A 27556-nucleotide genomic window follows, 5' to 3' on the forward strand; every position below is an offset into this window, starting at 1 on the left:
ATTAATAAAACCAATAATAAAGCTATAAAACATCAAATATTAAAAGCTTCCCTAAACAAGGCTGCCTTCAGATGTCATCTAAAAGTCGGGTAGTTGTTTATTTCCTTGACATCTGAAGGGAGGGCGTTCCACAGGTTGGGTGCCAGCACCGAGAAGGCCCTCTGCCTGGTCCCCTGTAACCTCGCTTCTCACAGTGAGGGAACTCCCAGAAAATCCTCGGAGCTGGATCCTAGGGTGGAGACGCTCCTTCAGGTATAACCCACCCCTCACCCATCCAAAGTTACGGACGGCGCGAGCTCAGCTCACCTCGCCTGAGAAATTCACCACCTTAAGTCTATAAAGGCGTAATGGGAATTGATAAGGCTTTTTGAAAAGGAGGAAGGCAAAGTTCGCGCTGGCAGAGGAGGCCTGCCGCAACCGGAACAGGGTGCTGAAGTTTCTGCGCGCTTCCTGCACGTAAGTAGACCACCTGCCCTTGCCTTCTCTGGGTGCTGCTGCTTTGCTGGCGAGGGAGAAGGATCCTGTTCTTGAACTTTGGCTCTCTGAATCATCCTTCTGCAAATACACCCCTTTGGGCTGAGTGGCGGCTGGCTGTGCCAATAAACCTTGCATTCGCTTAAGATTTACTGCTCACCAGCATGGCTCATGCAATCTCGGAAGTGATTCTTATTTTAGAATATTTTCTGCCCACGGTCACCTTCGAGCCATTTATGCTCTTAATGTTGGGGAACAGGCTTTGTTAATGGGCCACCTGCGCAGCGTAGGCTGTGCGATTACACAACAAACTGCTTCAGGAAAAGAGAGGGAGAGGTAGTGTTTGCTTGCCAACTACCTACCTGCGACCTTTTGATGTGTCCCTCTTCTGCCAACTCCCTAATGGGTGTTTACAGTTTAAAATAAGGGCTTCCTCTCCACACTTTTGGAACTTTTTTGGGGGTAGCCCCTGCCCCCAAAATATAGGGGGGCCCAGAACACACAAGCTGGCGCCCTGAGGCTAATAGATACGTTACGGAGGGGGGAAAGGAAGGCTGGGGTGGAGGAAAGCGAGTGGAATCCTAGATTCTGACATAATATTACATAATTGTTAAAATGGCCAAGTGGAGCAGACATGGATGGAAGGAGGTTCTGGGAGGGGAGAAGGCAAATGAGGCAGCTGATGGAGGAGACCTTGTCATCTCGCCCCCACTTTCTGCTGTAGCCAGGTGGAAAAGCTTGCATGCTCATGTTGTGTCCCTTGTGTCAGAAACAGCCACCTGTAAGCTGGGCTCGTGAAGCTCTGTGTGTTTGCGTGGTGGCTCAGGGGAGAAAAACAAGACCCCAAGCAGCTTGCTAAGGGAAAGGCTTCCTCCCCCTTCTTCTCCGGAACACTGGTTACATAATAATAATAATAATAATAATAATAATAATAATAATAATAATAATATATTTATACCCTGCCCATATGGCTGGGTTTCCCCAGCCACTCTGGGCAGCTTCCAACAAAGTATTAAAATACAGTGGTCTGTTAAACATTAAAAGCTTCCTTAAACAGGGCTGCCTTCAGATGTCTTCTAAAAGCCTTTTGTTCTTTTCTTTGACATCTGATGGGAGGGCGTTCCACAGGGCGGGCGCCACCACCGAGAAGGCCCTCTGCCTTGTTCCCTGTAATCTCACTTCTCGTAGTGAGGGAACCGCCAGAAGGCCCTTGGAGCGGGACCTCAGGGTCTGGACTGGATGATGGGGGTGGAGACGCTCCTTCAGGTATACTGGGCGAAGGCGGTTGAGGGCTTTCAAGGTCAGCACCAACACTTTGAATTGTGCTCGGAAATGTACTGGGGGCCAGTGTAGGTCTTTCTACATATCTGGAATAGTTTTATTACCAGACTGGGTGCCAAGCAGCTTCTGTAGCTTGAAGCGGTGCCATCCAGAAAACAGTGCTATCACTTCCAGGCTGCTTCAGGTTACAGATTTGACTTGTCCGTCGTCAGCTGAGAATTCCAGAGCAGAGGAAGCTGGAGAGGGTTGTAGGCTGGCCTTTCCTAACCTGGCGCCTTGCAGATGTTCTGGAGCTGCAACGCACATCTGCCCCAGTCAGCCTGGCTGTGCTCCCATCAACACCAGCATCACATGACTGCGCTTGCTGTACTCCAAAGCACCTGGAAGGCAAAGATCGGGTTGGAGTGTCCATTTCTTATGAGATGCAGTTGTGCAGGAATAGGGGCCAAAGGAAGATCAACTGAACAACAACAACAACAACAACAATAATTTATTTATTCCCCGCCCTTCCCAGTTCAAAAACCGGGCTCAGAGCGGCTAACAGCAAATTTAAAACAATTAGAAAAGCAGAATAGAATACAATATACAAACATGAATAACAATAAAATTCAAAAATCAAAAATCAGTTTAGGGGAAATAAGCATTAGATAATCCCCAGGGCTAGCTGGCTGAATTGGTCCTATTTGGGCCAGCGAGGAGGCCAGGGGAGAATTAGCTGTGGGGTCTCAGAGCGGGTGATCTTCATAAAAGGGGAAGGGGAGGGAAGGAAGGAGAATAGAAGATCAGGCTGAATTCAAATTAAAGGCCTGGCGGAATAGCTCTGTCTTACAGGCCTGGCAGAAAGAGGTTAAATCCTGAAGGGCCCTAGTGTCATGGGACAGAGCATTCCACCAGCTCGGAGCCATCACTGAAAAGGCCCTGGCCCTGGTGGAAGATAGTCTGACTTCCTTAGGGCCCGGGACCTCTAAACTATGATTATTCATGGACCTTAAGGTCCTCTGCGGGGCAGACCAGGAGAGGCGGTCCCGTAGAAGAAGAAGAAAAACCAGCTCTCCAATGCTATGCACTGAGGATCTCCACTGTACAGAGGATGAAGTCTTAATCCTCATTTTCTGATGGGAAACAGTCCTCGACACCTTTCTTCCATCTATTTGCACGTGATGGGCTGCCAACCTTCCAGAGGCAAGCTTTTGCAGATATTTAGTCCCAGGCCCAGGGATAGTTTGAAAAGCCTCCACATTTTCTCCCTCTTCTTAGCAACCAGCAGCTGTGGATCTTCAGCCCTTTTAATACCCCGTGGCTGACAAAAGCGATGCTCTCCCTGACCAGAGGTAAGAGGAATAATTTGGTTTTAGGATGGGTGTACTTACCCGAAGGATTCAGAGGTTATTATCTCAGGATCATAGCCCAAGTTAGTAAACCATTCCGTGAAGAAGGATGTCTGCTGCTGTGTAGACGTCTTCAGGAATATTGAACATCACTTCCCCACGTAACACCAGTTGCAAAGAAAGGAGAGGGAGGGAGATAGGATCACTTGGTCCTCACAGGCCTTGCCTCTCGCCTAGGTGAAATTCAGTACTCATCATATTGGCTGGTGTGCCCTTTTTTGTGCCGGCCACATCTCCCCACTTCCTTAAAGGGTACATGAGTTTCCCCCTTGGTCTTCACATGCTGCAGAGGGATGTGGGGGGCAGAGGGGGTTCGGTCCCCTGGGAAGGGAGCCCATCTAAGAGAAGGAAACTTCTGCTGCCTTGCGGAACAGCTTCAGGAAAAGAAAAGGCTCAGGAGCGAACCCTACATAAATCTGGAGTCCCTAAGGTGGTTGGATGGCGCCTTGTACACCTCCTTCCAAGATGCAGGTGGCGCTGTGGTCTAAACCACAGCCTCTTGGACTTGCTGATCAGAAGGTCGGCAGTTCGAATCCCCGCGACGGGGTGAGCTCCCGTTGCTCGGTCCCTGCTCCTGCCAACCTAGCAGTTCGAAAGCACGTCAAAGTGCAAGTAGATAAATAGGTACCGCTCCAGCGGGAAGGGAAACGGTGTTCCATGCACTGCTCTTGTTCACCAGAAGTGGCTTAGTCATGCTGGTCACATGACCCAGAAGCTGTACGCCGGCTCCCTCGGCCAGTAAAGCGAGATGAGCACCGCAACCCCAGAGTCGGTCACGACTGGACCTAACGGTCAGGGGTCCCTTTACCTTTACACCTCCTCCCAGCAACTCCTGCAGCCAAGCTGGTGCCAAATGCCTTACTCTGCTTTCCTTTGGCTGAGGGGGGCGGGCCTTGTCATCTGGGCAGCCCAGGACCTCCCTACACAGGGCCCAAGCTTGCACCCCGGGGAGGATGCTAACACAGCCATTTGACTTCACCCCCGGAAGCGCACTCCATTGTCTCTTGAGACAGATGGATGCCAACAAGTTGGATGCCAAGGGAGTGCAGCAAGGAAAAGGGGACCTGCGAGTCCCCTGATGTTTATACACTTCAAACCCCCTCCATGAGCCCATTGGGCCTGGAAGGTCGGAAAGCAGGTAGCCCAAAGAGCAGGTGGAGCCACAGCCAAGGACAGGTGGAGCCAAGGAATACTAGTTTTGTCCGCATCCTCCTCTGTTGAGTTCCACCTGGTCTAAGGAGGAGGAAGGAGGCTGACAGCCAGGGCCACCGACTGCATTAGTTGCAAACTGAAAGCAGGCAGCTGGGGCTGGCTGAAGACACCCTGAGGTGGGTGGGCCAGGGTCCCCGTTCACCCTAAAGGACCAGCCGCCGCTGATTCTCGCAGCGGCCAGGGGCATCTGATGTGGGATTTGCCTTTTGGCTGCTCCCCTGCTCTTCCTTTTGCAGAGTTCCAGAACAAAGACGACGCCTACTGCTTCTCCTTAGCCAAGGCCCTCTACTGCGTGTCCTCCCCAGTGACGGTTGGGTTTTATGCACCGTGGGGGCACTGCAAAGCCTTCCTCCTGGACAGGATCCGAGGTGAGTGCTCGTAAGGTGAAGACCCATGAAAGGAAGGGCTCACAAAGGGCGGACCTTGGTAATAATCCAACCTGTGGAGGCATAGCTCTCATGGTGCCGGCTTTAGGAAGGTGGTGCGAGGCTCTGGCAGGGTCCTAGAGCCTTCCTATTTCCTTCCCGAAGCCCAGTACGTGCTTGTGGGAATGTTCAGGGAGCCAGGAGAGAATATATTGTTATACCCTTCCTAACTTGCGCTCACAAGTCCCTCATTCCCCTTTTAAATACACAGCAGGCAGCTGGTTGCAGGCTTGTCTAAGCCTCTCACTATTAGGTTCCTGGTAAGTTCCCTTACCAGCTCCTGCCATAGCTGTCAACTTTTCCCTTTTCTTGCGAGGAATCCTATTCAGAATAAGGGAATTTTCCTTTAAAAAAGGGGAAAGTTGACAGCTATGGCTCCTGCCAACCTAGCAGTTCGAAAGCACATCAAAGTGCAAGTAGATAAGTAGGTACCGCTCCGGCGGGAAGGTAAATGGCATTTCTGTGCACTGCTCTGGTTCGCCGGAAGCGGCTTAGTCATGCTGGCCACATGACCCGGAAAAACTGTCTGCGGACAAACGTTGGCTTCCTTGGCCAGTAAAGCGAGATGAGTGCTGCAATCCCAGAGTTGTCCGTGACTGGACTTAACTGTCAGGGGTCCTTTAGCTTTACCTTTAAGTTCCATTATATCCCTCTTAAAGAATAAACACATGACAATCTTATTTAAAGTCAATAAAAGAAGTTTACTCACAGTATCTTCAGTTCACAGTTGGATCCCTGAAGGCAGACTTAGTTATAAAGTATACACATGTGGATCTATCCCATATGGGGATAATCCCAGTGTCTTCTGTTGGCTGAAAGCCAACAGAGCATTTCTTGCTAAAAAGCTGCTCCAAGGATAAAGGGAGTCAGAGAGAGAGAGAGAGCTGCATGACTTGTCCCTTTTGTTACTTGGACAGGTAAGGTCACGCCCACCTCTAGTTACATGTAAAGGAAGTATGTCCGAACCAGGAGGAAACAGGAAGTTTTTGACTGGCTGGACCAAATGTTTCCCCCACATGTCCACTCTAGGAAAACAAGGAATGTTGTACTTGACTGCTACTTATGTGTCACATCCCACAGTGCTTGCCTGGCTTTGGGAAGGAGGAAGAGGGTTCTGGGACCCAGTCAGAGCCCTCACGCCTCCCCCCCAAAGCTCGCTGGGCTTTGAGAAGGCAGCCCCCACGGCTGTATGCTTGGTGCGACTGCTTTGTTCACACTGCCCTAAATCTGCCTTTGGTGCTTGTTCACAGAATGCAAGTGTAGCCTGTGGAACTCATTCATACTGGATGAGGCGATGGCTAAGAAGAGCAGGAGTGGCTTTATGCAGGTGGGGGATGAGTTAAACACTGTGGAGGGCAGGGCTATCAAGGGCTATGTGTCAGGAGAGCAAAACGTGTTTATCTCCATTTCCAGAGATGCCCCCTGCAAAGTAAGGGTTTGTCTTCATGTAGAATTTGAGTTTCACTGGTGCAATGCTTGGATTTCATTTATTTGCTGCACCAAGTAGCTTTCTCGCTGTTCTCACTTTCCCCTAGCGGAGGCAAAACACACTGCTTAGAGAGATGGAAACCATTTACAGTGGTACCTCGGGTTACATACGCTTCAGGTTACAGACGCTTCAGGTTACAGACTCCGCTAACCCAGAAATAGCGCTTCAGGTTAAGAACTTTGCTTCAGGATGAGAACAGAAATCGTGCTCCGGCGCCGCGGCAGCAGCAGGAGGCCCCATTAGCTAAAGTGGTGCTTCAGGTTAAGAACAGCTTCAAGTTAAGAACGGACCTCGGGAACGAATTAAGTACTTAACCCGAGGTACCACTGTAGAGAATAAAGTTTTAAATAAATAGCAAGTAACTCTCAGAAAATAAAGCAACGAAACCATTTACAGATGAGCTTGAAATGACACCAAAGGGTGAGAGTGTACGGTTTATTCAAGCATGACGTGTAAGAGGCCTTGCAGAATGGGAAGATACAAGCCGCCCTGCAGCTGCGTCAGACTCAAGTCCAGCATCTTGTTCTCACAGTGGAAAGCCAGATGCCTCAAGGAAAGCCCAAGGGCACAAGTGCTCTAGCACTTTCCCCACCTGCAATTCTCTGCCTTACCTTCCAAAAAATGGTCTAATCCCAGTTTAAAACCTTTTAAATGAAAATTGGGTTTTACCACAGAGCAGGCGTCAGGCGAGTCTCTCTGCGAAGGCTATTCCAAATCCGAGGTGCCACCACCAAGAAGGCCCTCTCCTTTGTTGCCATGTACCTCAATTCACTTGGAGGTCACACATGGAGTGAGGACCGGGAGGGGATCTTAAACTTTGGGTAGTTAATTAAAGTATTGTATGATCAACAGAAATCAGGACAGACCCTGGTCGGCTGGGGTACAGTAGACTCAGTCTCTGGTCTGCTTCTCTTCCTTTCCCTCTAGAATACATGCGTCTTCAGTCACAGAAAAAAGACCAGCAGGAATTCCAGCGGACCGGACTGAAACAGCGAGGGACTTCTGGGTGGGATCTGGTCTCCGTCGTCTTCCTCATGATCTTCTACCACCCCGTCCTGACACTGCAGCACCGGCAAAGGAAAAACGTCCAGCACATCTTCATTCATTTCAGCGCCTGGGAATACGCCGGGAGTGACCAGCTCTGGGCAGGTCTGATCACTGCCCTGTGTGACGGCATCGAGAGTCACTTTGGCCTTGTCCCTGTGAGCGTCTACAGAGCTGTGGGCAGGAAGTGTGGCCTTGTCGAGGCCCCTCTGCGCCAGGAGTGGATCAGCAAGAAGTACCTCTGCCTGCCGCTGTGGGCTGCCATCCTCTTGGTGGCGGTCGTGGCTGTTGGGGTTGCGGCTCTCATCTTTGTTTTCGGCATCCCCACTGGCAACGCTTCCGGGGACGCCATTGCTGTTGTCGAGGGCCTTGGGGCCACGGCGGTTGGGATCACAGCTGCGGCATCCGTCCGGATGGCTATCATGGTGGTACGGAACGTCATCGTCACCCAGAAGGCCCAGCTGGAGAGGCAGATGAACCGAACAGACCTCAGCGCCCAGCTGGGCTTCATGAGCAACGTCAAGAGGGAGGTGAAGATCATTGCCAAGTTCCTGAAGTTCATGGAGATCTTCCAGCGGAGGAAGCTCAGGGTGGTGCTGGAGATCACCAGCTTGGACAACTGCAGCCCCGACAAAGTGGTGGGCGTCCTCGATGCCATGAACATCCTCCTCTCGGACTATGAGGCGCCCTTCGTCTCCATCCTGGTAGCCGACCCCAGCGTGATCGTGGACTGCGTGGAGAACTCCTTGTACATGAAAGGCATGGCCAACAACGGCTACGAGTTCTTGAACCGCATCATCACCCTCCCATTCTCGGTCCCCAAGATGGACACCCACACCAAGATGCAGCTGGTGAAGTCTGCCGTCGACTTCAGGGAGGAGCAGGAGAAAAGCCTGGAGGACGAGGAGGGAGAAGTGGACTTTCTGCAGGAAAACCAGAGGAGGCTGAATGCTGGGTCGCCCTTGTGTTACGATTCTGCTGGCCGGAAGGCCCCTGAGCGACACGCCGATGGCAGCCAGGTGCCTCTGGTTGTCGTGAATCCCAGACTGGAAGCGCCTCCCAAAAAAAGGTGCAAGAAAGGCTTCAAAGCCAAGGACCTGATCCAGGAGGCCTTTGAGTTCCTGCTGGACGACAGCATGAAGGAGTACATGACGGACAACATGGTGCAGATGAGACGGATCATCAACACCATCTCCGTCACTGTGCGTCTCATGGCGACGGAGGTCCCCCGGGAGAAGCTGTGCCCGCGCAAAGTGGCCTCCTGGGTGCTCCTGGCCAGCCAGTGGCCTTGCCGGCTGAGCTGGATCTTGCAGTGCATTGAGGACGATGAGCAGGTGGGCCGGCTGGGCCTGGGCCAAGGCTGCCAGCTGACTCCCCACCACTTCCTGTGGGAGGTGTACGAGAAGTACATGGACGAGCTCGACATGCTCAAGGGCCAGCTGGAGAAGCTCTTGGAGCTGGACGGGGACCCCGAGCTCTTCCACAGCTTCCTGTGCCACAGGTTCCAGGTGAAGGACGCCAGCTTCTTCCTGCCTTACACGGTCAACCTGGACTCCTCCTTGAAGAGGCACATGGAGCTGCTCCGGGGCAGCCGCAGCCTGAAGCGAAGCCCCAAGAAGGGCCACGGGCTCTCCAGATGCGTTCTGCTGGGGCTGTCGGTGGACGAGGTCTGCAAGGAGGTAGGAGAGCACTGCCTTGCCCAGGGTCAGCTTGGAAGCAGGTTGAGGAAAGCTGCCCAAGCAGGAAGGAAGTATATAGTGTTAGGGCGATGCCACAGAGTTCTCTCTAGCAAATTTCACAGGAAAGCTCTGTGAGCCTCATTCTTTTCATGTGCCTGTCTGGCAAAACATGGGTTGCTGCTTTGACTGCAGTAATGTCCCGCAGATCTATCCCAACCTACTAGGAATACACTCTAGAGAAGTATGCTTTGTTTTGTACCTCAGCTGTTTTTCCCTGGCTGGGATTTGGCCTTCAGCTCTGATTATGCCTCTTGCCTGTCTGGATGGAGACACTAGCCTATTTGCATAAAATTTACATTGGTTGCCCTGCCCACTTATTGCCTCTGGCCCCACCCACCATGGTCATGTGACCTTTGGAAGGTTGCCCAACAGGGAATACGGCCCCTAAACAGAAAAACTTCTCCTTGCCTTCCCCATGTGTGGGACAGTGCTGAGGGACGTGATTGTGAGTTTCCACCTCTGCTTTTTGTTCTTTTCCAGATGGACCAACTTGGCTTGAAAGAGGAAAATTCCCAGCGGTACAAGGAGAGGTTGAGGCAGCACCATATGAACGGACGCGCCCTGGCCTACAGCGACAGGAACGAAATCAGAGATGTCCTTGGCATGGGTCTCGGGGAGTGGGTGACCTTCAGTGCGTATTTCCTTGGGTCAGGGCCCTCTCAGGCCCCTTCAACATCGTCTCCCATGGTGATGTTCGGAAAGAAGACCTACTTAGGCGTGCAAGAGAACACGCCGAGAGGAAGCGCCTGGTCCCTGAACTTTTCCAGGGAAAATAACCAGCTCAACCAGGTTCTGTGCACCTGAGGCGTGCTGCAAATTGCTACTGGAATCTGGAGCAAGAGATGGACTTGATACAGCCACTTCAACATTTATTTATTTCTTATAGAAAGGAAGCGCTGTGGTCCCTAACTCCAGAAATAAAAGTTCAGCAAATCTGCCTGAAATCCTCAGGTCACTGGTGTGATTTATTTACCCATAATCTGCATAAGATACAATCTATTTAATCAGTTGGAAGATTCAGGATAAGCAAAAGAATGTAATTCACAAAGTGAATTGCTTTGAGGGGTTTTTTTGGGGGGGGTTAAAACTAGGCAGTATATACATTAAATCAGTGCTTTTTTTCCTTAAAAAATGTTTAGGGGTACTCTTGTTTTCCTACTCATATTGAAATACTTTCCCTCAATTAGGCCAAACTTAGATCCACAAAATGTTTAGGGGAATGCGTACCTCTGTGTCCCCCCCAGAAAAAAAGCACTACATAAAATACATAAATAAACTATGGCATTTGATCCCACAAGCGGGAGTGATTGCCACAAACTTGGATGGCTTTTTAAAAAAGGACAAGGTGACAAATCTGTGAACCTGGATGTATGGGAGAGATGCCAAAGTCAGACTGTGGTTTTTGTGTAACACTGAAAAAGAGGCTCAAGAGCTGAGATTCTGGGAGCTGTAGAATGAGGTGGTGGCGGTGGCGAAAATGGTCCAAACCCATGAAATGACCAGAGTAAATGACAGACAAAATAATCTAATGCTTTCATAAGACATAATTTAATTTGGGGGTGAGATTGGTATCTGTCACAAATGCATATCATATATATTCCTCTCTTCATTCCTCTCTTCCTGTCCCATGCAGGCTTTTTTAAAAAAAAACACAAAACCCCCCTAAATATCTGCAGTGAAATGTGGTTGAAACCATCAGATCTCAGTGTTGTAGTCCGAAACATCTGAGGGGCTCGTGAAGAGTGTCTAGGATCCTTTTTAAAATTATTATTATCTTTCTGCCGCAATGAGCAGCCCTGGAGTTATCCTTCACCTTCCAACCCAGCACTTTTCTCCGCAGATGGTGTCTCGCCCTCCCTGTTTTTCCTCCGGACTATGTGATTCAGGCCCCGCTGCAACTCAAACTGCCTCTTCAGAGAGAAGTCTAAATTGATGAGGAAGCTGGAAAAATACCTGGCCCGCCCCACCGTAAAATGGCTCTTCTGCAAGAAGGTTCGGAAAAGATCAGGGTCCCCATCGAGCTCTAAAAGTTTTCTGACATCGTTCTTAATCTTGTCCAGCTCCAAAGCATTGTCCTCATAAAGCGGCAACAAGGCCTCGCTGTCTCTTTCGGATGCTTTGTCCTGCAGATCTCCTCCTCCACCTCTGCCACGGCCTTGCTTCAGCTGCGAGCCCCTGGCCCCGCTTTCAATGAGCTTTTCCTCCTGCTGCTCGTCTTCTGCACACTGCAAAATCCAGCTCAGGCGGCAAGGCCAAAAATGGGCAAGGATAGCCCAATCGACCACCTCTTTGGTCACCAACCTGCCATCTTCCCTGCTGACATTCAGTCCGGATTGGGGCTTATATCCTAGGTCAAGCATGGACCTAATGGTCAGCACTGTGTTGACGACCCGGTTCATTTGGACAAAATTTCCTGGGACGTAGTCTTCAAAATTCTCATGGCTCAGGTCTTGGAAGAAGTGCTGGACTTCCTCTGTGGCCAACGAGCCCGTGGCTTCTTTGACCCCTTTGCTGTTTTGCTTGTGAGCCCATGTTTCCGGATTAGTAGCACAATCCTGCCCCCGTTTCCTTTTACCGTTCAGAATCCCTGCGAGCATCTGCCTCTTGCCCTTGCAGCTCATCCGGGGCAGGGAGAAGGGGAGAGAGATGATTCGATTTAAGTACAAGTAGCCATTGCTGCAGGTGGTCTTCGACGTCTGAATGCTGTCTACCAGGATTCCTGGGTCAGCGACCAAGATGGTGATATAAGGAGCGTCTTCGTCTGAAAGGAGGATTTTGATGGCGTCTAGGACGGCCACCACTTTGTCCGGAGTGCAGAGGTCTAAATTGATGATCTTCAGAACCACCCGGATCTCTCGGTCCTCCTCAAACGCCATGAATTGTAGGAAATGAGTGATTGTTTTCACCTCTTCCTTCACAAAGTGCATGAAGCCCAGCTGGTCCTTGGCGTTCATTTTCGCCTGGAGTTTCTTTTTCAGGGTGAAGAAAATGTTTCTCATGCAGCGCATAAAAGGCAGAGTCGATGCGCCCAGCACTACTGTTGTTGTGTATGCCACGCTTTCCCATAAACCGCCGCCCGATTTCAGCCTCGTCAGCACCGTGCTCAGAAACAATCCAAGGAACAGGCACAAGAGGCCAAACCAGAAGAGCTTGCTCCATCCTTTCAAAGCCCATTTCTTTTTCCGCATAACTGGCTCTTCCTTGAATTTCACTCCAAAGGACCGAAAAGTGCTGAACGGGATCCTGTAATTGCCTTCGATTTCATCCAGCAGTGTTGTGACGATGCCGGCCCAGGTATGATCGCATCCTGCGTATTCCCAGGCGTTGAAGTTGATGAAAATATAGTGGATGCCTTCAGGCTTTGCTGAGTGCAGAAGGGGGTGCGCAAAGATGATGTGCCAGAGGAACGAAAGCAGGGAGTACGTGGTCCTTGCAGCTTTGCTTCCGTTTTGTTTGCTTCGCCAGCGCATGTGATCTGCAACGGAGAGCATCGCATGGGAAGATTCCAGACAGAATACCGTAAACGAAAGTCCTCCTTCACGCGGCACATAGTTAAACTATGGAACTCGCTGGACTAGATGGGGCATTGCTCTGATCCAACAGACTCTGCTTAGGTTCTTATGAAATAATTTATTTATTTATTTTTAAATTCCTTCCAGTAGCACCTTAGAGACCAGCTAAGTTTGCTATTGGTATGAGCTTTCATGTGCATGCTATGGTATCTGAAGAAGTGTGCATGCACACGAAAGCTCATACCAAGAACAAACTTAGCTGGTCTCTAAGGTGCTACTGGAAGGATTAAAAAATAATAATTAAATTTTCAAATTTTCTTTCGACTACGGCAGACCAACACGGCTCCCTACCTGTACCTAGGTTCTTATGCCTTGTGCTCACACCAGTTCCCAATTCATCAGCATGCTGCTGCAGACCACGCTCTCGGGATACAAGGTCCGCCTGAACAGATCCTCCTCAACGAATCTTTTCTCTCCCACCCCTACCTAGAGCTTCTGGGGATTGAACCCAGGGGCCTCCTGCTCTGACCCTGAGCTGCAGCCCTCCTGACACAGTCTGCATGCCTTTCCTTGCATCCCTGCAAGTACAGAGGACTGGACAATTCAGGAAAGATGTCTTGGATATCCCAGTGGGCACCCTCCTGTCTCAAGAGACATTGGAGTGCACCTCCGGGGGTGAAGCAGCACTGAAATGACCTCCCAGGGCACAAACCCGGGCAGTGTGTCTGGAGGTCCTGGGCTGCCCAGACAACAAGACCCCGGAAGTCGGTGCCCGCGGCGAGAGGGAAAATGGTGCCGTGGGGGAAAAGCATGGAATCCCCATGCCGATCCACAGAACGACCGTGGGCCGGTTCCAGGAAGCTCCTGGGCCAGAACCAGCCCATGGGCCTTAGGCTGCCGAACTCTGGTTTAGGATCAGAGTTTTCCTTCTCCTAGATGGGCTACCTGCCAACCTGCCCCTCACTTCCCTCTACAGCACATGCAGAAACCACCTTCTTGACCACTGGACCCACTCATTCAGGGGAAGCCCCTAACTCATTGAGGGTTTGAGACCCATCAGCTGCCCTTGCCGGTCTAAGCTGTTTCCTAGGGTGTGGCCATTGTCGCCTGTGGACAGCTTCCAAGAGCCTCAGGTGAGAGCTGAGTGCAGGGTGGGGACCAAGGTGGACAAACTACTCCAGAAGCAGCGCAATGTATCCCCCACCAGAGGTACTACCCCTCCCCTAACACCCCATGCGCAACACACTGCCACCGTAATCTCTCATAATGGTTGGCCAGGTTGCATGGCAATGAGGACCCATTCTAGTGCTGCACCCCAGTCCTGCCATGGCTGTATGGGGAAATGGATGCTCCACTGGCATCACAGAGTCCCTGCATCTCAGAGGCCAGCAGGGCCTCTGGCAGTCAGCAGGTCTTGCTTGGAAATCTACAGCAGCCTTTGCCAATCTGGTGCCCTCTGTGTGTTTTGGACTGCCTGGGGCTGATGGGAGTTTTAGTCCAAAAACATATGGAGGGCACTAGGTTGGGGAAAGCTATCTTGGGCACTGGGACTGCCCAAATGATGATGATGATGATGATGATAATAATAATTATTATTATTATCTGGGTGGCTTCCAACAGAAGGTTAAAAATACATTAAAACATCACTCATTAAAAACTTCCCTAAACAGGGCTGCCTTTAGATGTCTTCTAAACGTCAGATAGTTGTTTATTTCTTTGGCATCCGATGGGAGGGCGTTCCACAGGGAGGGCGCCACCACCGAGAAGGTGCTCTGCCTGGTTCCCTGTAACTTCGCTTCTCGCAGGGAGGGAACTGCCAGAAGGCCCTTGGAGCTGGAGCTCAGTGTCCAGGCAGAAAGATGGAGGTGGAGACACTCCTTCAGGTATACTGGACCAAGGCCATTTGGGGCTTTCAAGGTCAGCACCAACACTCTGAATTGTGCTTGGAAACGTACTGGGAGCCAATGTAGGTCTTTCAAGACTGGTGTTATGTGGTCTCGGTGGCCGCTCCCAGTCACCAGTCTAGCTGCCACATTCTGGATTAATTGTAGTTTCTGGGTTACCTTCAAAGGTAGCCCCACACAGAGCGCATGCAGTAGTCCAAGCCAGAGATAACTAGAGCATGCACCACTCTGGTGAGACAGGTGGAGCTGGTAGACAGTGAACGACCCTCTCGCTGTTGTATAATTAAATACGCTCTGAACTCTCTCTTTCATCTGTGATGACTCATGTTTGAGGGATGGTGGTCCTTACCTTCAATTTCACACAAGAGCCTTTTCTTGCCTCTCCCCCAGGGTGCGTAGAGTCCCACCGTCACAGGTAGAGCAATATGGTGCAGAGTCTCAGCTAAGGCTTGGCAGTAAATGGTTTCATTTGTTCCTGGTTCCTCTGTAAAAAAAATAGAAGGAAATCAAAATGATTTATTTTTTTTTAAAAAAATCACCAGACTATGAGGACCAACCAGGGACGCGGGTGGCGCTGTGGGTAAAACCTCAGTGCCTAGGACTTGCCGATCGCATGGTCGGCGGTTCGAATCCCCGCGGCGGGGTGAGCTCCCGTCGTTCGGTCCCAGCTCCTGCCCACCTAGCAGTTCGAAAGCACCCTTAAGTGCAAGTAGATAAATAGGGACCGCTTTATAGCGGGAAGGTAAACGGTGTTTCCGTGTGCTGCTCTGGTGCCGGTTCGCCAGAGCAGCTTCGTCACGCTGGCCACGTGACCCGGAAGTGTCTGCGGACAGCGCCGGCTCACGGCCTCTAGAGCGAGATGAGCACGCAACCCCAGAGTCGGTCACGACTGGCCCGGACGGGCAGGGGTACCTTTACCTTTACCTTTATGAGGACCAGCAGCAAGTAGAACCGGAGAAGAGAACTGAAATCTAAGACGTTGATTTGGAAACTACCTTACACACCCCGATTTTCTTTATCCGGAGGTGCCTCTCCCTTCCGCTGGAGTGAAATGTAGATGGGCTTACTCATCATCGTGGCGTTTAAAAAGTCCCCAAACCACAGGCTGCTTAACTCTGCCAAAGAAGGGTAGGATAATGAGTAGAGTCCTGTCCCCACCCCTTGGCACTGGTAGAGTGGTGGGCAGAGAGGTCAACAGAAGTGGCACCAGAACCGAAGATGGCGCAGGAACAGCCAGCTAATTCTGGTTTGCCCCCATCTTCCTCCCTGCTGAATGCTAGGAGGGCAACACTGAGATGAAGGAGGCACAAGCTCAACTCCCTGTGCCATGGCTACCACCGCTGCTTCCTAGCCATATTTGCTTCTGGGCTGGCAACCGTGGCAAGTTTTAGGTGCCTATTAACAAATAGTTCCCATAAATTTTCAGATTGTACCGCTCGGTGTTTTGATTCTGGATTATTTTTTTTAAAATAATAATATTTATTAACATTTGAAAGACTACAAAAGAAAGAAAAAGAATTAAACAATACAATACAATACAATACAAAAACAAAAACACCACACAACACCAACACCAACACCAAAATATTAAATTAACAAAACAAAACAAACACAATTTAAAACACATCCAATAATTTCAGTATCTTATCTTTCATTCACTTGTTTCAACGACCTCCTCACACCTCCCTTTTTGTATTCCACTTTAATTAACTGTTTCAGCAATTCCTTTCCATCTTCCTCTGTTTTCTGTCCTGTAATTTATCTTAACATATTCTAACCTTATTTTTTCCCTTTTATAATTGTCTTAACATATTTTAACCTTATTTTCCCTTTAATACTCTAATAATCTATTTGGACTTAATTCCTTGTAACATTTCTACTAAAGCCATATAACTCCTTTCCAACATTTTTCTAACACTCATTAATTTTACAATATTTTTATAAATAGTCTTTAAACTTTTTCCAATCTTCTTCCACCGACTCTTCTCCCTGGTCTCGGATTCTGCCAGTCATTTCCGCCAATTCCATATAGTCCATCAACCTGGTGATCTTCTGTCCGATGCTCTTAACTCTTTTCCAAGTCCCTTCTGCGAGTCTTCTTCATATTTATACATAAACTTTACTTTGTCTTCCACTGATCTTATTTTTATTTTCCTTCCTTTGAGGCTAAAGAGTAGATCTCGGGGAAACTCCCACCTAAAGATGATTTTATTCCTTCTCGACAGGGCAACCAAATCTCCGTAGTTAAATCTAAGATCCAAAAGGTATTTCAGGACGTCTTTCAAAATTTCCACTCTTAACTGTTGTTCTTCTAAGTTCTTCTGGTAGTTCCAACAGTCTCTTATTTTGTTCTTCTCTTTTTTCCCTCCTCTTCCAAGTCCGAAGGCCCTCACAGTTTTAATCTCTTCTTGACCCAAGTCCCGGTCCCAAAAATCATCAAATTCCTGTGTGAGGAAATCTATCAAACTTTCCTTCTCCAGTTCAGGTAGGGCTCTGATCCTCAAAATCTTATTTTCTTTCGATTCAATCATAGCAGGCATCAACTTATGGTCATCAAATTGCATCTGTAAGGCTGGGACTCTCTCTCTCTCCAATTGTGTTACTTTAGGTTCAACGGCAATAACTTTCTCCCTAGCCTTCTCCGCAGTTTGCCATGTCTTTTTTTTTTTTAATAAATTTTTATTAAAGTTTTACAGAAAAGAAAAGTAGAAATTCTCAGAATAGAAAAAAAAAACCATAAGTTACAGAAAAAAGAAACACACAGAGATACAAGAAAAAAATCACAGCTAATTAAGAAAAATTAAATTTAAACAAAGAACAAAAAATAAAAACAAATCCATTATTCCCAATAACCTCGAATTCATATGCTTATGTTCTTGACCTCCTCACGCCTCCCCCTTTTTGTATTCCCGTTTAGATATTTAATTCAGCAAATTCTTACCCTTTTTCAAATATTTAAACTTTATACCATGACACATTCTATATCAATATTTTCAGCCAATCATCAATGCCTTTTTTTGCATAATCTTATTAACTTTTATCACTAATTACCACTTATTGCCAACCCAAGCACAGTTTTAGCATTCATTAATTTTATAGTATTTCTGAAGATAGTCTTTAAATTTCTTCCAGTCTTCTTCCACCAACTCTTCTCCCAGGTCTCGGATTCTGCCAGTCATTTCTGCCAATTCCATATAATCCATCACCTGCATCTGCCACTCTTCCAGGGTGGGTAGCTCTTGTGTCTTCCAATACTTTGCGATAAGGATTCTTGCTGCTGTTGTTGTATACATAAAGAAAATTCTGTCCTTCTTTGGCACCAATTGGCCCACCATGCCCAGGAGAAAAGCCTCTGGCTTCTTAAGAAATGTGTATTTAAATATTTTTTTCATTTCGTTGTATATCATCTCCCAGAAAGCCTTAATCTTTGGGCATGTCCACCAAAGGTGAAAGAATGTTCCTTCATTTTCTTTACACTTCCAACATTTATTGTCGGGCAAATGGTAGATTTTTGCAAGCTTGACTGGGGTCATGTACCACCTGTATATCATTTTCATAATATTCTCTCTTAAGGCATTACATGCTGTAAATTTCATACCTGTGGTCCACAACTGTTCCCAGTCAGCAAACATAATGTTATGACCAACATCTTGAGCCCATTTAATCATAGCAGATTTAACCGTTTCATCCTGCGTATTCCATTTTAGCAGCAAGTTATACATTCTTGAAAGTATTTTAGTTTTGGGTTCTAACAACTCAGTTTCCAATTTTGATTTTTCCACCTGGAAACCTATTTTTTTATCCATGTTATAGGCTTCTCTTATTTGAAAATAGTGCAGCCAATCTCGCACCTTATCTTTTAATTTCTCAAAACTCTGCAATTTCAATTTATCTCCTTCTTGTTCCAATATTTCCCAATATTTCGGCCATTTGGCCTCCATATTGGACTTTTTAAGTGCCTTTGCCTCCATTGGTGACAACCACCTTGGGGTTTTATTCTCCAATAAGTCTTTATATCTTAACCAGACGTTAAACAATGCTTTCCTGACAATATGGTTTTTAAATGCTTTATGAGCTTTGACCTTGTCGTACCACAGATATGCATGCCACCCAAAAACGTTATTAAAACCTTCTAAATCCAAAATGTCTGTGTTTTCAAGAAACAGCCATTCTTTCAGCCAACAAAATGCGGCCGATTCATAATAAAGTTTCAGGTCTGGCAGGGCAAATCCACCTCTTTCTTTAGCATCAGTTAGTATTTTAAATTTTATTCTGGACTTCTTGCCCTGCCAGACAAATCTAGAAATATCTCTCTGCCACTTCTTGAAACAGTCCATTTTGTCTAAAATTTGCAAGGATTGAAACAGAAATAACATCTTTGGCAATACATTCATTTTTATAGCCGCAATTCTGCCCAACAAGGAAAGCTTCAGGTTTGACCATATCTCTAAATCTTTCTTCACTTCTGACCAACATTTCTCATAGTTATCTTTAAATAAGTTTAAGTTCTTAGCAGTCATGTTAACCCCCAAATATTTGACCTTCTTTACTATTGTTAGGCCTGTCTCCTTCTGAAACCTTTCTTTCTCAATCGGTGTTAGATTTTTCTCAAGAACTTTAGTTTTTGACTTATTCAACTTAAAACCAGCCATCTGCCCAAATTCTTGAATCACTTCCAAAACTCTTTTCGAACTAGATTCTGGCTCCTGTAATGTTAAGACTAAATCATCTGCAAATGCTTTCAATTTATATTGCTTGGCTCCGACCTGAATGCCTTTAATCAGACGGTCCCTTCTAATCATGTTCAATAGTACCTCCAGGACTGATATAAACAACAATGGGGAAATTGGGCAGCCTTGTCGTGTACCTTTCTCTATCTTAAATCCCTCTGTCACCACATTATTAACAATTAATTTAGCCTTTTGTTCTGAATAAATTGCACTTATACCATTTTCAAACCCTTGACCCACCCCCATCCCCTGAAGATTTTTCTTCATAAAACTCCAAGAAATGTTGTCAAAGGCTTTCTCCGCGTCTATGAAGATTAGAACTGCTTTAGTATTTATATTCACTTGCAACTTCTCCAAAATGTTAATTATGTTCCTTGTATTGTCCGACAAGTGTCTACCCGGGAGAAAGCCAGCTTGATCCTTATGGATCTCTTCCAATAGTACTTTTTTTAACCTATTAGCCAAAATGTCAGCAAATATTTTGTAATCCACATTAAGAAGGGATATGGGGCGGTAGTTCTTAAGTTGCGTCTTTTCAGACTCAGTTTTCGGTATAAGTGTAATGTAAGCTTCCTGCCACGACTCCGGTGCCTTTTTCCCCTCTAATATCTCATTGCACACCTCCATTAGTGGCCGAATTAACCAATCTTTCAAAACTCTATAATATTTGGAGGTTAAACCGTCTGGTCCTGGAGATTTACCCAGCTGCATATTTTGAATGGCACCCACCACTCCCTGTTCTGTAATTTTGTCACTCAACAATGTCTTTTTTTCTGGATAAATTTTTTGTAATCCATTTTTCCTCAGGAATTGGTCTAACTCGGCCTCTTTCTGTGGCCCTTGTGTATAGAGTTGTTTAAAGTATCTCTGGAAGCAGTTTCTAATTTCCAATGGATTCTGTATGATCTTTCCATTTACCTCCAAATTTGTAATAGTATTTAATTTCTGTCTTTTCTTCATCTGCCATGCTAGCAGTTTCCCACATTTATTAGCCGATTCAAAGGACTTTTGTCTCATCTGCTTAATTTTCCATTCCACTTCCTGATTTATCATTTTCATATATTGTACTTGATATAACTTAATTTCTCTCAGAATCTCTTGGGATTTTGGTTTCGCTCTTAGTCTTTTCTCTCCTTCTTTTATTTTTTCCAGAATTTTATCTTTTTTCTCATTTTGGGTTCTCTTCTTTATTGCATTCTGTTGAATCAGAAACCCTCTCATAACCGCTTTGCCTGCGTCCCAGATTGTTCTTTTTTCCACCGTAGTGTTCAAATTTATCTCGAAATAGTCTCTCAAAGTTTTTTGGGCCTTCTTAATCACCTCCTGATCTCTAAACAGGGTGTCATTCATTCTCCATCTAAAAGAACCGATTGGCATTAGTTTCATCTCCATCTTCACTGCATTGTGGTCGGAGCAAGTTTTTGGGCAAATTTCCACTTTTCGTGTCTTAGGTGCCAGTCCTCTAGTTATCCATATTTGATCAATTCTTGTCCAGGTCATGTTGGCTTCAGAGAAGAATGTTCCCTCTCTTCCAAGGGGGTTCTTAGTTCTCCAAATATCAGTAAGGTCCATATTGTCAACTAGTTCAAAAAAGGTTTTTGGTAGTCTGCCGTCTTTAGTTACCACCTGTCTTTGCGACTTATCCATGTTAGTAGATACCACTCCATTCATATCTCCCATCAAAATGATGTTATAGTCCATATATTCCAACAATGTCTCATGCAGTTTCTTGAAAAATTCAGATTTCCCCTCATTTGGTGCATATACTCCTACAATCAAATATTTTTCACCTTGTAGTTGGATCTCAATTGCGACAAATCTTCCTTGCTCATCTTTAAAAGCAAATTTCGGTGATAGGCTCTCTTTTGCATAGATAACAACTCCTCTCTTTTTAACTTTGTCCGATGAGATAAATTCTTGACCCAATCTTTTATTAATAAGAACTTTTCTGTGGAGCCTTACCACGTGGGTTTCCTGTAAACAAATTAAGTCTAATTGTTCCTTTTTCAATATGTGAAAGACTTTTCTCCTTTTCTCCGGAGAGTTAAAGCCGTGAATGTTCCAACTTAATAATTGCAAAGACATGGTATAGTTATTTTAGTTTCCTCCAGTCGCTCCCAAAAGCTCGTCAAGTTCTTGCGGTGGTATCTTCCTTTTCGATTTATCAAATTCCAAAGGTGGTAGTACTGTGTCTACTCCTGGTCTCAAGGCTTTTAGCACATCCGTCGCTTCCTTTTGTAGATCTTCTTCAAAGTCTCTCAGAAATTTTTCCTTATCTTCCACTGATCTGATTCTGAACTTTTTCCCTTTAAATGTAAAAGACAGTCCCTGGGGGAACTCCCATCTGAAAGCAATAGAGTTCCTTCTCAGCAAGGCCACCAAGTCTCCGTAATTAACTCTCAAATCCAGAAGATGTTTCGGAATATCTTTAAAAATCTCCACTCTGGACTCATTGATCTCTAAAGTCTTCTGAAAGTGAGCACCCAGTATTTTGTCCCGTTCCTCTTTCGAACGGAGGGTCACCAAACAGTCTCTCACCCTGTTTTTCCTCCCTCCTCTTCCAAGTCTAAAGGCGCTCACTATCTTAAAATCTTTGTCCAGCTCCAAGTTCCAAAATTTCTCAAATTCCTGTGAAATATAGTCGTTCAAATTATCTTTCTCAAGTTCTGGCACCGCTCTGATCCTCAAGTTTGTCTGCCTCTCTCTCAATTCAACCATAGACAATAAGGCCTGGTGGTCCCCAATCTGTTTACGTATTGGTTTTATTTCTCCCTCTACAGCCACAGCTTTTTCTTTTGCCTCCTCAGCTTTTTCTTTTGCCTCCTCGGCTATTTTCCTGGTGGTCGCAGATTCCTCCAACAGTTTTTCTATAGCTTTAGTGTTTGAGTTGATGCTAGCTGTGTTCCCTTTAATTTCAGCTGACTGATCTGAGACCTGCTTACTTAGGCCTTCCAATTTTTCATAAATTTTGTTCAACACAGATGTAAATTCCCCTTCTGAGGCCATTCCTTTTAACTCAGATTGCCCTGCGTCTTCCTCCTGAGTCGCAGGGGGGCCAGGCACAGATGCTCTGCGTTGCTGGGAAGCTAAGGTGGACTGTTGCACTTTGACCTTAGCTCTTGTTGCTCTTTGTTCAGTCATTCCCCCTTATCTTTCATCAAGGTCAATTCCCAGAGTCAAGCCTTGCAATGGAAAGTCCCCAAAGTTAGTAATGGAAAATTCCCCCAGTCAGATACTGACTTCAGTAGTCCTCTAGGGGGACACAGTAACCGCCATTGGATTCTCAGTAACCAAATAACAAAGTCTTTTTGTAACTTTCCGTGTCCCCTCTTTAGTTAAAACTAAGTATCCAGTTAAAGGGAGACTCTGAATGTATCACCTTGCAGAGTTAGAGCGATATTTACAGTATCCAAGTCAAGTCAATGCGAGCTCAAATGTAGCAGTCCTCGTTAATCTGACAGTCCGTTCCCAGGGAGTCCGAAAGGGGAAAACTATTAAGTTCCCAGAAGATCCCCAGAAGAAATACAGTCACTTTCTTAACTTCCCCCCTCTCCTCTAAAGGGGGAGTTCCTTCTTTTAATGCTTGGAGTTCAAATTTTGCAATCCACTTTGAAGTACTAGCGTGGAAAGGTCTTTGCTTTGATCTTTTACAAAACGGAAAGGCGGACTTCCTGTTTGCACCTTTCCGCTTCGGAGCCCAAATTCACTTATTTTTTCTCTTCAAGTCCGAAATTCTTAAATTCCCCTACTCACGGATGTTCTCTTTAGAGCCGAATTTCACAGGAAAAAGGTCAGCGCTCTCCGGCAACAGCTACGCGGCTTCGCTCCATAGACGCAGCAATCGACCCGTAGCACCGCGCCGCTCCCGCTGCACACCGGAACCCCTTACGGGGCTCCCTTGCTAAGGGGGGGGCGCAAAAGGTGCCTGCTGGGTCCCACGCTCGCAGGCTCTTTCTGCCTGCGATTTCTGGTCGGGTCTCCGCTTCGCCGTAGCGGACAGACCCACTTTCTACGGAGCTTCTCCTCCTACTCAGAAGGAGACCGCCATTGCCGTTGGCGCCGCCTCCGGAAGTCCGCAGTTTGCCATGTCAAAGTAGATTCCTGTATCAATTTCTGAATAGTTTCTGTATTGGTGTTCACTTTTTGTCCCAAATTATCGATTTTGGTAGTTACCACATCCACCTTTTTGTGAAGCTGTTCCAGTGAGTCACTTATCTTACATAATACAACCACTAAGGCCTCTTCTGTCGACATTCTTAACCGATTCAAGGTCCCCAGAATCTCACAGCTTTTTATCTTGCAGCTGGAAATTCCCCCAGCTCAACTCTTGTAACAGTTTCAAAGGCTTCCTCTAGAGGGAAACAGTTTCTATTTGTATTAGTCCTTTTAAACTCAATTCAAACAATAAAGTTAGTTTCAATTTTCTGTTACTTTTACTCCTTTTTAAACGCAGACGGAGACAGTGGAAACAATGTATTCCTCTTATTTAACTAACTGTCAGTGAATGTTCTAATCACGGTCAATGAGCATTCCAGAACACGTCAGTCCTGTTGGCAGCCCATTTCCAGGATCGGAGCGGTGGTATTTTAACTCTGTTCGCTCTCTCCTGCAGGTATACTCAGTCCAAAACTTTCCCCCCTCTTCTCCTGCCACCAAGGGGGGGTTAGTATTTTTTACCGATGGAAATTTAGTCCTTTACAATAGGCTTTCCGAGGCTTCAGCTTGCATCCTCATTGCTTCAATCTATTTACAAAAGAGGAAGGTGGATTTCCTGTTTTAGACCTCCCCGTTTCGACACCAAATTAAGACGTTTAAAAATCCAATTCTCCACTCTACTCACGGGTAGTTGCTTTAAGATCAAATTGTCAACAGGAAAAAGTCAGCGCTCTCCGGCAACAGCTATGCGGCTTCGCTCCGTGGAAGAAGCAGTCAATTTGAAGCACCGCGCCGCTCACCCCACGTCGCTCCGGATCCCCGAAACCGGGTTTCCCCGTGAGTAGGGGAGGCGCAAAAGGTGCCAGCCGAATCCCACGTTCACAGGCTTCACCTGCCTGTGATTTTTAGTGGGTCTCCGCCTTTGCCGTGGCGGTCAGACCCAGATTTCCACGAGGCAAATTCCTCCCGATCAGAGGAATTCCGCCATTACCGGAGGCGCCAACCCGGAAGTCACTTGATTCTGGATTTTTTATTTGACACCACAGGCAACTCCCCGTTTATGTGGGGGTTGCATTCCGAGGCACCGCACCTTTAAGTGAAATCGTGTATATCGGAAACACCATTGAGAAAACCTGCAAACGCCCTCTAAGCCACTGGACTCCCTTGAAAAAAAAAACCTTACAAAAACCGAAAATCCCACCCAATTCCACCACAATTGCTCTCTCCAAACCTCCTCGCTCAAACTCCAACCTCAAAGGCTGGTGCAAAGGCTAGAGGATGTTTTCGTGCCATTTTTTTGTGCTCTTTTAGGGCTGTTTTTGCCAATATTCATGCCTCTTCCAGGTTCGTGGTGATTCAGTCACACGTGGCTTGAGTGCGTGTAAGCGGGGAGTTAGTTGCCTGTATGCATTTTTGCTTTATTTGCCTTCTAGTCCTGTGATTTTTATGGCTTTTGCTTTTCACAATGCTTAGAGGTGGTGGTTGTTGTTGTTTTAAAAAAGATATCAGACATCCTATAAAACGGATAAGGTAAATGAATAAAAATGGCTGAGCTGAATGGCATGTAAAAGCTGGAGGTGGCAATGTGCTCAGGTCCGTGTGTGATGCTGCATCCTTCACTGCTGATGTGCACAGAACAATGAACCGAAAGAAAAAGTAGCAGTCGCCATAAGGAGCTCAAGGCCACACATGTTTAGGCAGAACAAACGATGCTGGCAGAGTAGTAGGAGCTAGAGCAGGCATAGCCAAACTCAGCCCTTCAGATGTTTCGAGACTACAAATCCCATCATCCCCGACCACTGGTCCTGTTAGCTAGGGATGATGGGAGTTGTAGTCTCAACACATCTGGAGGGCCGAGTTTGCCTATGCCTGAACTAGAGACAGCTGGAAAAGAAATGAGATCTAGCCAGAATTGTCGTTAGTACAAGGAAGACAGATAGCTCCTCCTGCAAGTAAAAATCTGCCTGTTTTAAAATGGGTATAAAAATCCTTGGATCCCTTTGTTTGGGGTCCTGTCCTTTTTTCTTTTTTTGCTAGCTTTCCAGATCATTAGTAGCTGGACCTCTAGGCTTGAGCATGGAATAAATTGGTAATTCCTGTTTGCTTTGCTTTTCTGCACCTCGCCTCTTGAGTTTCAGCCTCAGGAAAGACACAGTCAACCTTTTTCCCACCGCACCACCCACCAGATGTTCCAGCTGCTGCCTCGCACCCCCTTCATCCTCTCCTAGGAGACCCTCCCTCTTGGCCACAAGTCGGGGCAGCAGAGCACACGTGTTGCCTGCCAGGTTCAATCCTGCACATCTCCAGATAGGGCTGGCAAAAGGTGTCTGTCCGAAACCCGAGAGAGCCACCCCCAGCTGGTCTTTGAAGGCGATGTTGAGCCACATGGACCAACAGGCCTGAACTCAGTGCGAGGCAACGGACAACCTCTTGAATTCTTACCTAGGTGGCTGTCCACGTAACTTCTGAAGTACAGGAACCAAACAGGGAGTGGCAGTTGGAGCAGCAGAGATGACCATTGACGCTTCCTAGAATGTCCCTTTTCTCCAGCTTATATCAGGGTCAACGGAGGAATAAGTGGCGGGTCAGCTAAGAGCATGCAGGCATGTGTGTGTGTGTTGGGGGTTGACTGAAGGGCAGAGTGTTTGAGGGCTGGGACATTCACAGGGAAACCAAAATGCTTGTTTACAAAGCTATTGTACTACCAACCTTACTGTAAGCTTGTGAAACATGGACCACTTACAAATGCCATCTCCAACTCCTCGAAAGATTCCATCAACAGGGTCTCCGAAAAATTCTACACATCACTTGGGAAGACAGGCAAACTAATACCAGTGTACTGGAAGAAGCAAGGATCACCAGTGTCGAAGCAATGATTCTTCAACATCAACTTTGTTGGACTGGTCATGTTGTGCAGATGCCTGACGATCGTCTTCCAAAGCAACTGCTCTATTTCCAACTTAAAAATGGAAAGCATAATGCTGGTGGTCAACAAAAGAGGTTTAAAGATTGTCTCAAGGCAAATCTTTAAAAAGTAGTATAAACACTGACAACTGGGAAACACTGGCCTGCAAGTGCTCCAGTTAGAGAAGTCTTTACCAAAGTTGTCATGGGCTTTGAAGACACTCAAACTCAGGACGGAAGGGAGGAAGGCATGCTTGGCAAATCCACACCGTGATCAACCCCCATTGGTCTCCACAGTCACTTACAGACTCACTGTTAAGGCCGTGTTTATGGAAGACAATCTTATGCGGCTACGAGGGATTGCCAAAGAAAGATGTTTGGGATAAGGTGCATGAGCCGTAGATCTGCTGAATTCACTAAGGATCAATCAGATTTACGAGAAAGGATCTTATCTACGAAACAAACAAACCTCTCGGTAATGTAGTGTGAAGTTTAGGTGCAGTGCCATCAGTATCCTGGTAGCATCCAACTGCGAGCCAGCTGCATTAGATTCGGTGATTAAACCTCAACAGTTTCTTGAACACCCCTAAAGTCAGAAGGAAATGGAAGCATGTGTAGCCTTCACCTACCTAACACCTGGTTTTATGTGGCCTGTCTGGAAAAGAAATAATAGTGTCCTGCTTACTACACCTCTCTAGGGATGTTTGGCCCACTGACAGCATTCACACTTTACTGAGAAAGCAGGTCTTTTCCTTGGAAGAGAGTAGATTTATTTGGCAAGTGCTGCCTTTTCAGATGTAAGATTCCTGGGAAAAGCCTACGCATATGTCTAGAAGCTGCCAAGGAAGGTTTACCTGCTATGTGAAGCCAATCTGTTACCTCCGAGGATGTGGACAGGCTGCTTGGACAAGTGAAACCAACCACCTGTCTCCTGGATCCTTGCCCATCCTGGCTAATAAAAGCGAGCCGGGAAGGGCTGGGCGATGGGCTTCGTGGAGTGGTGAATGCTTCCCTCCGTGAGGGAGCCTTCCCAGACCCGCTGAAAGAGGCGGTTATTAAACCGCTTCTTAAAAAACCATCTTTAGATGCGGCCACGATGGCCAACTATCGCTCAGTCTCAAATCTTCCATTCTTGGGCAAGGTGATTGAGCGAGTGGTTGCTGAACAACTCCAGGCACGCCTGGAAGAAGCGGACCATTTGGATCCCTTCCAGTCGGGATTCAGGCCTCATCATGGGACTGAAACTGCCTTGGTCGCACTGGTTGATGATCTCCGGCGGGCTAGGGACAAAGGTGAGAG

At 47.0% G+C, this 27556-nt stretch overlaps 2 protein-coding genes across 6 annotated transcripts; one reads left to right on the forward strand and one right to left on the reverse strand.

The window, feature by feature from the left end:
- The first annotated feature begins 378 nt into the window (after positions 1–378).
- LOC310768614 (NTPase KAP family P-loop domain-containing protein 1-like) lies at positions 379–9996 on the forward strand. 2 transcript variants are annotated; one of them, XM_083627077.1, is made up of 5 exons: positions 379–456; positions 3013–3086; positions 4592–4723; positions 7197–8992; positions 9533–9996. In XM_083627077.1, exons 2-5 carry the CDS (start codon positions 3068–3070, stop codon positions 9854–9856), a joined length of 2271 nt encoding a protein of 756 aa, XP_083483203.1. In that variant the 5' UTR covers positions 379–456; positions 3013–3067; the 3' UTR covers positions 9857–9996. The 2 variants fall into 2 exon arrangements, with proteins under 2 accessions (XP_083483203.1, XP_083483202.1); XM_083627076.1 differs by lacking the exons at positions 379–456; positions 3013–3086 and having other exon boundaries at positions 3938–4723.
- Positions 9997–9998: 2 nt separating this feature from the next.
- Positions 9999–26190, reverse strand: LOC310768681 (NTPase KAP family P-loop domain-containing protein 1-like). 4 transcript variants are annotated; one of them, XM_083627301.1, is made up of 4 exons: positions 25796–26190; positions 15393–15583; positions 14818–14952; positions 9999–12527 (listed from the first exon to the last, which is right to left on the reverse strand). In XM_083627301.1, exon 4 carries the CDS (start codon positions 12520–12522, stop codon positions 10855–10857), a length of 1668 nt encoding a protein of 555 aa, XP_083483427.1. In that variant the 5' UTR covers positions 12523–12527; positions 14818–14952; positions 15393–15583; positions 25796–26190; the 3' UTR covers positions 9999–10854. The 4 variants fall into 4 exon arrangements, with proteins under 4 accessions (XP_083483427.1, XP_083483425.1, XP_083483428.1 ...); XM_083627299.1 differs by having other exon boundaries at positions 15473–15583; positions 25796–26186; XM_083627302.1 differs by lacking the exon at positions 25796–26190 and having other exon boundaries at positions 15464–15833.
- Between the last annotated feature and the right edge of the window lie 1366 nt (positions 26191–27556).

The sequence above is a fragment of the Podarcis filfolensis genome (genome assembly GCF_964270895.1).
Source record: "Podarcis filfolensis genome assembly, chromosome: 8".
Lineage (NCBI taxonomy): Eukaryota > Metazoa > Chordata > Lepidosauria > Squamata > Lacertidae > Podarcis > Podarcis filfolensis.

Excerpts from the sequence above, each read along its gene's own strand:
- LOC310768614 (XM_083627076.1), top strand. The coding sequence starts at position 4,546 with ATGTGGGATTTGCCTTTTGGCTGCTCCCCTGCTCTTCCTTTTGCAGAG. Across the intron at positions 4,724-7,196 it reads CCTCCTGGACAGGATCCGAG|AATACATGCGTCTTCAGTCA; the intron begins GTGAGTGCTCGT and ends CTTTCCCTCTAG. Across the intron at positions 8,993-9,532 it reads TGGACGAGGTCTGCAAGGAG|ATGGACCAACTTGGCTTGAA; the intron begins GTAGGAGAGCAC and ends GTTCTTTTCCAG.
- LOC310768681 (XM_083627299.1), bottom strand. The coding sequence starts at position 15,542 with ATGATGAGTAAGCCCATCTACATTTCACTCCAGCGGAAGGGAGAGGCA. Across the intron at positions 14,953-15,472 it reads TCCGGATAAAGAAAATCGGG|AGGAACCAGGAACAAATGAA; the intron begins GTGTGTAAGGTA and ends TTTTTTTTACAG. Across the intron at positions 12,528-14,817 it reads GCTCTTGTGTGAAATTGAAG|ATCACATGCGCTGGCGAAGC; the intron begins GTAAGGACCACC and ends TCTCCGTTGCAG.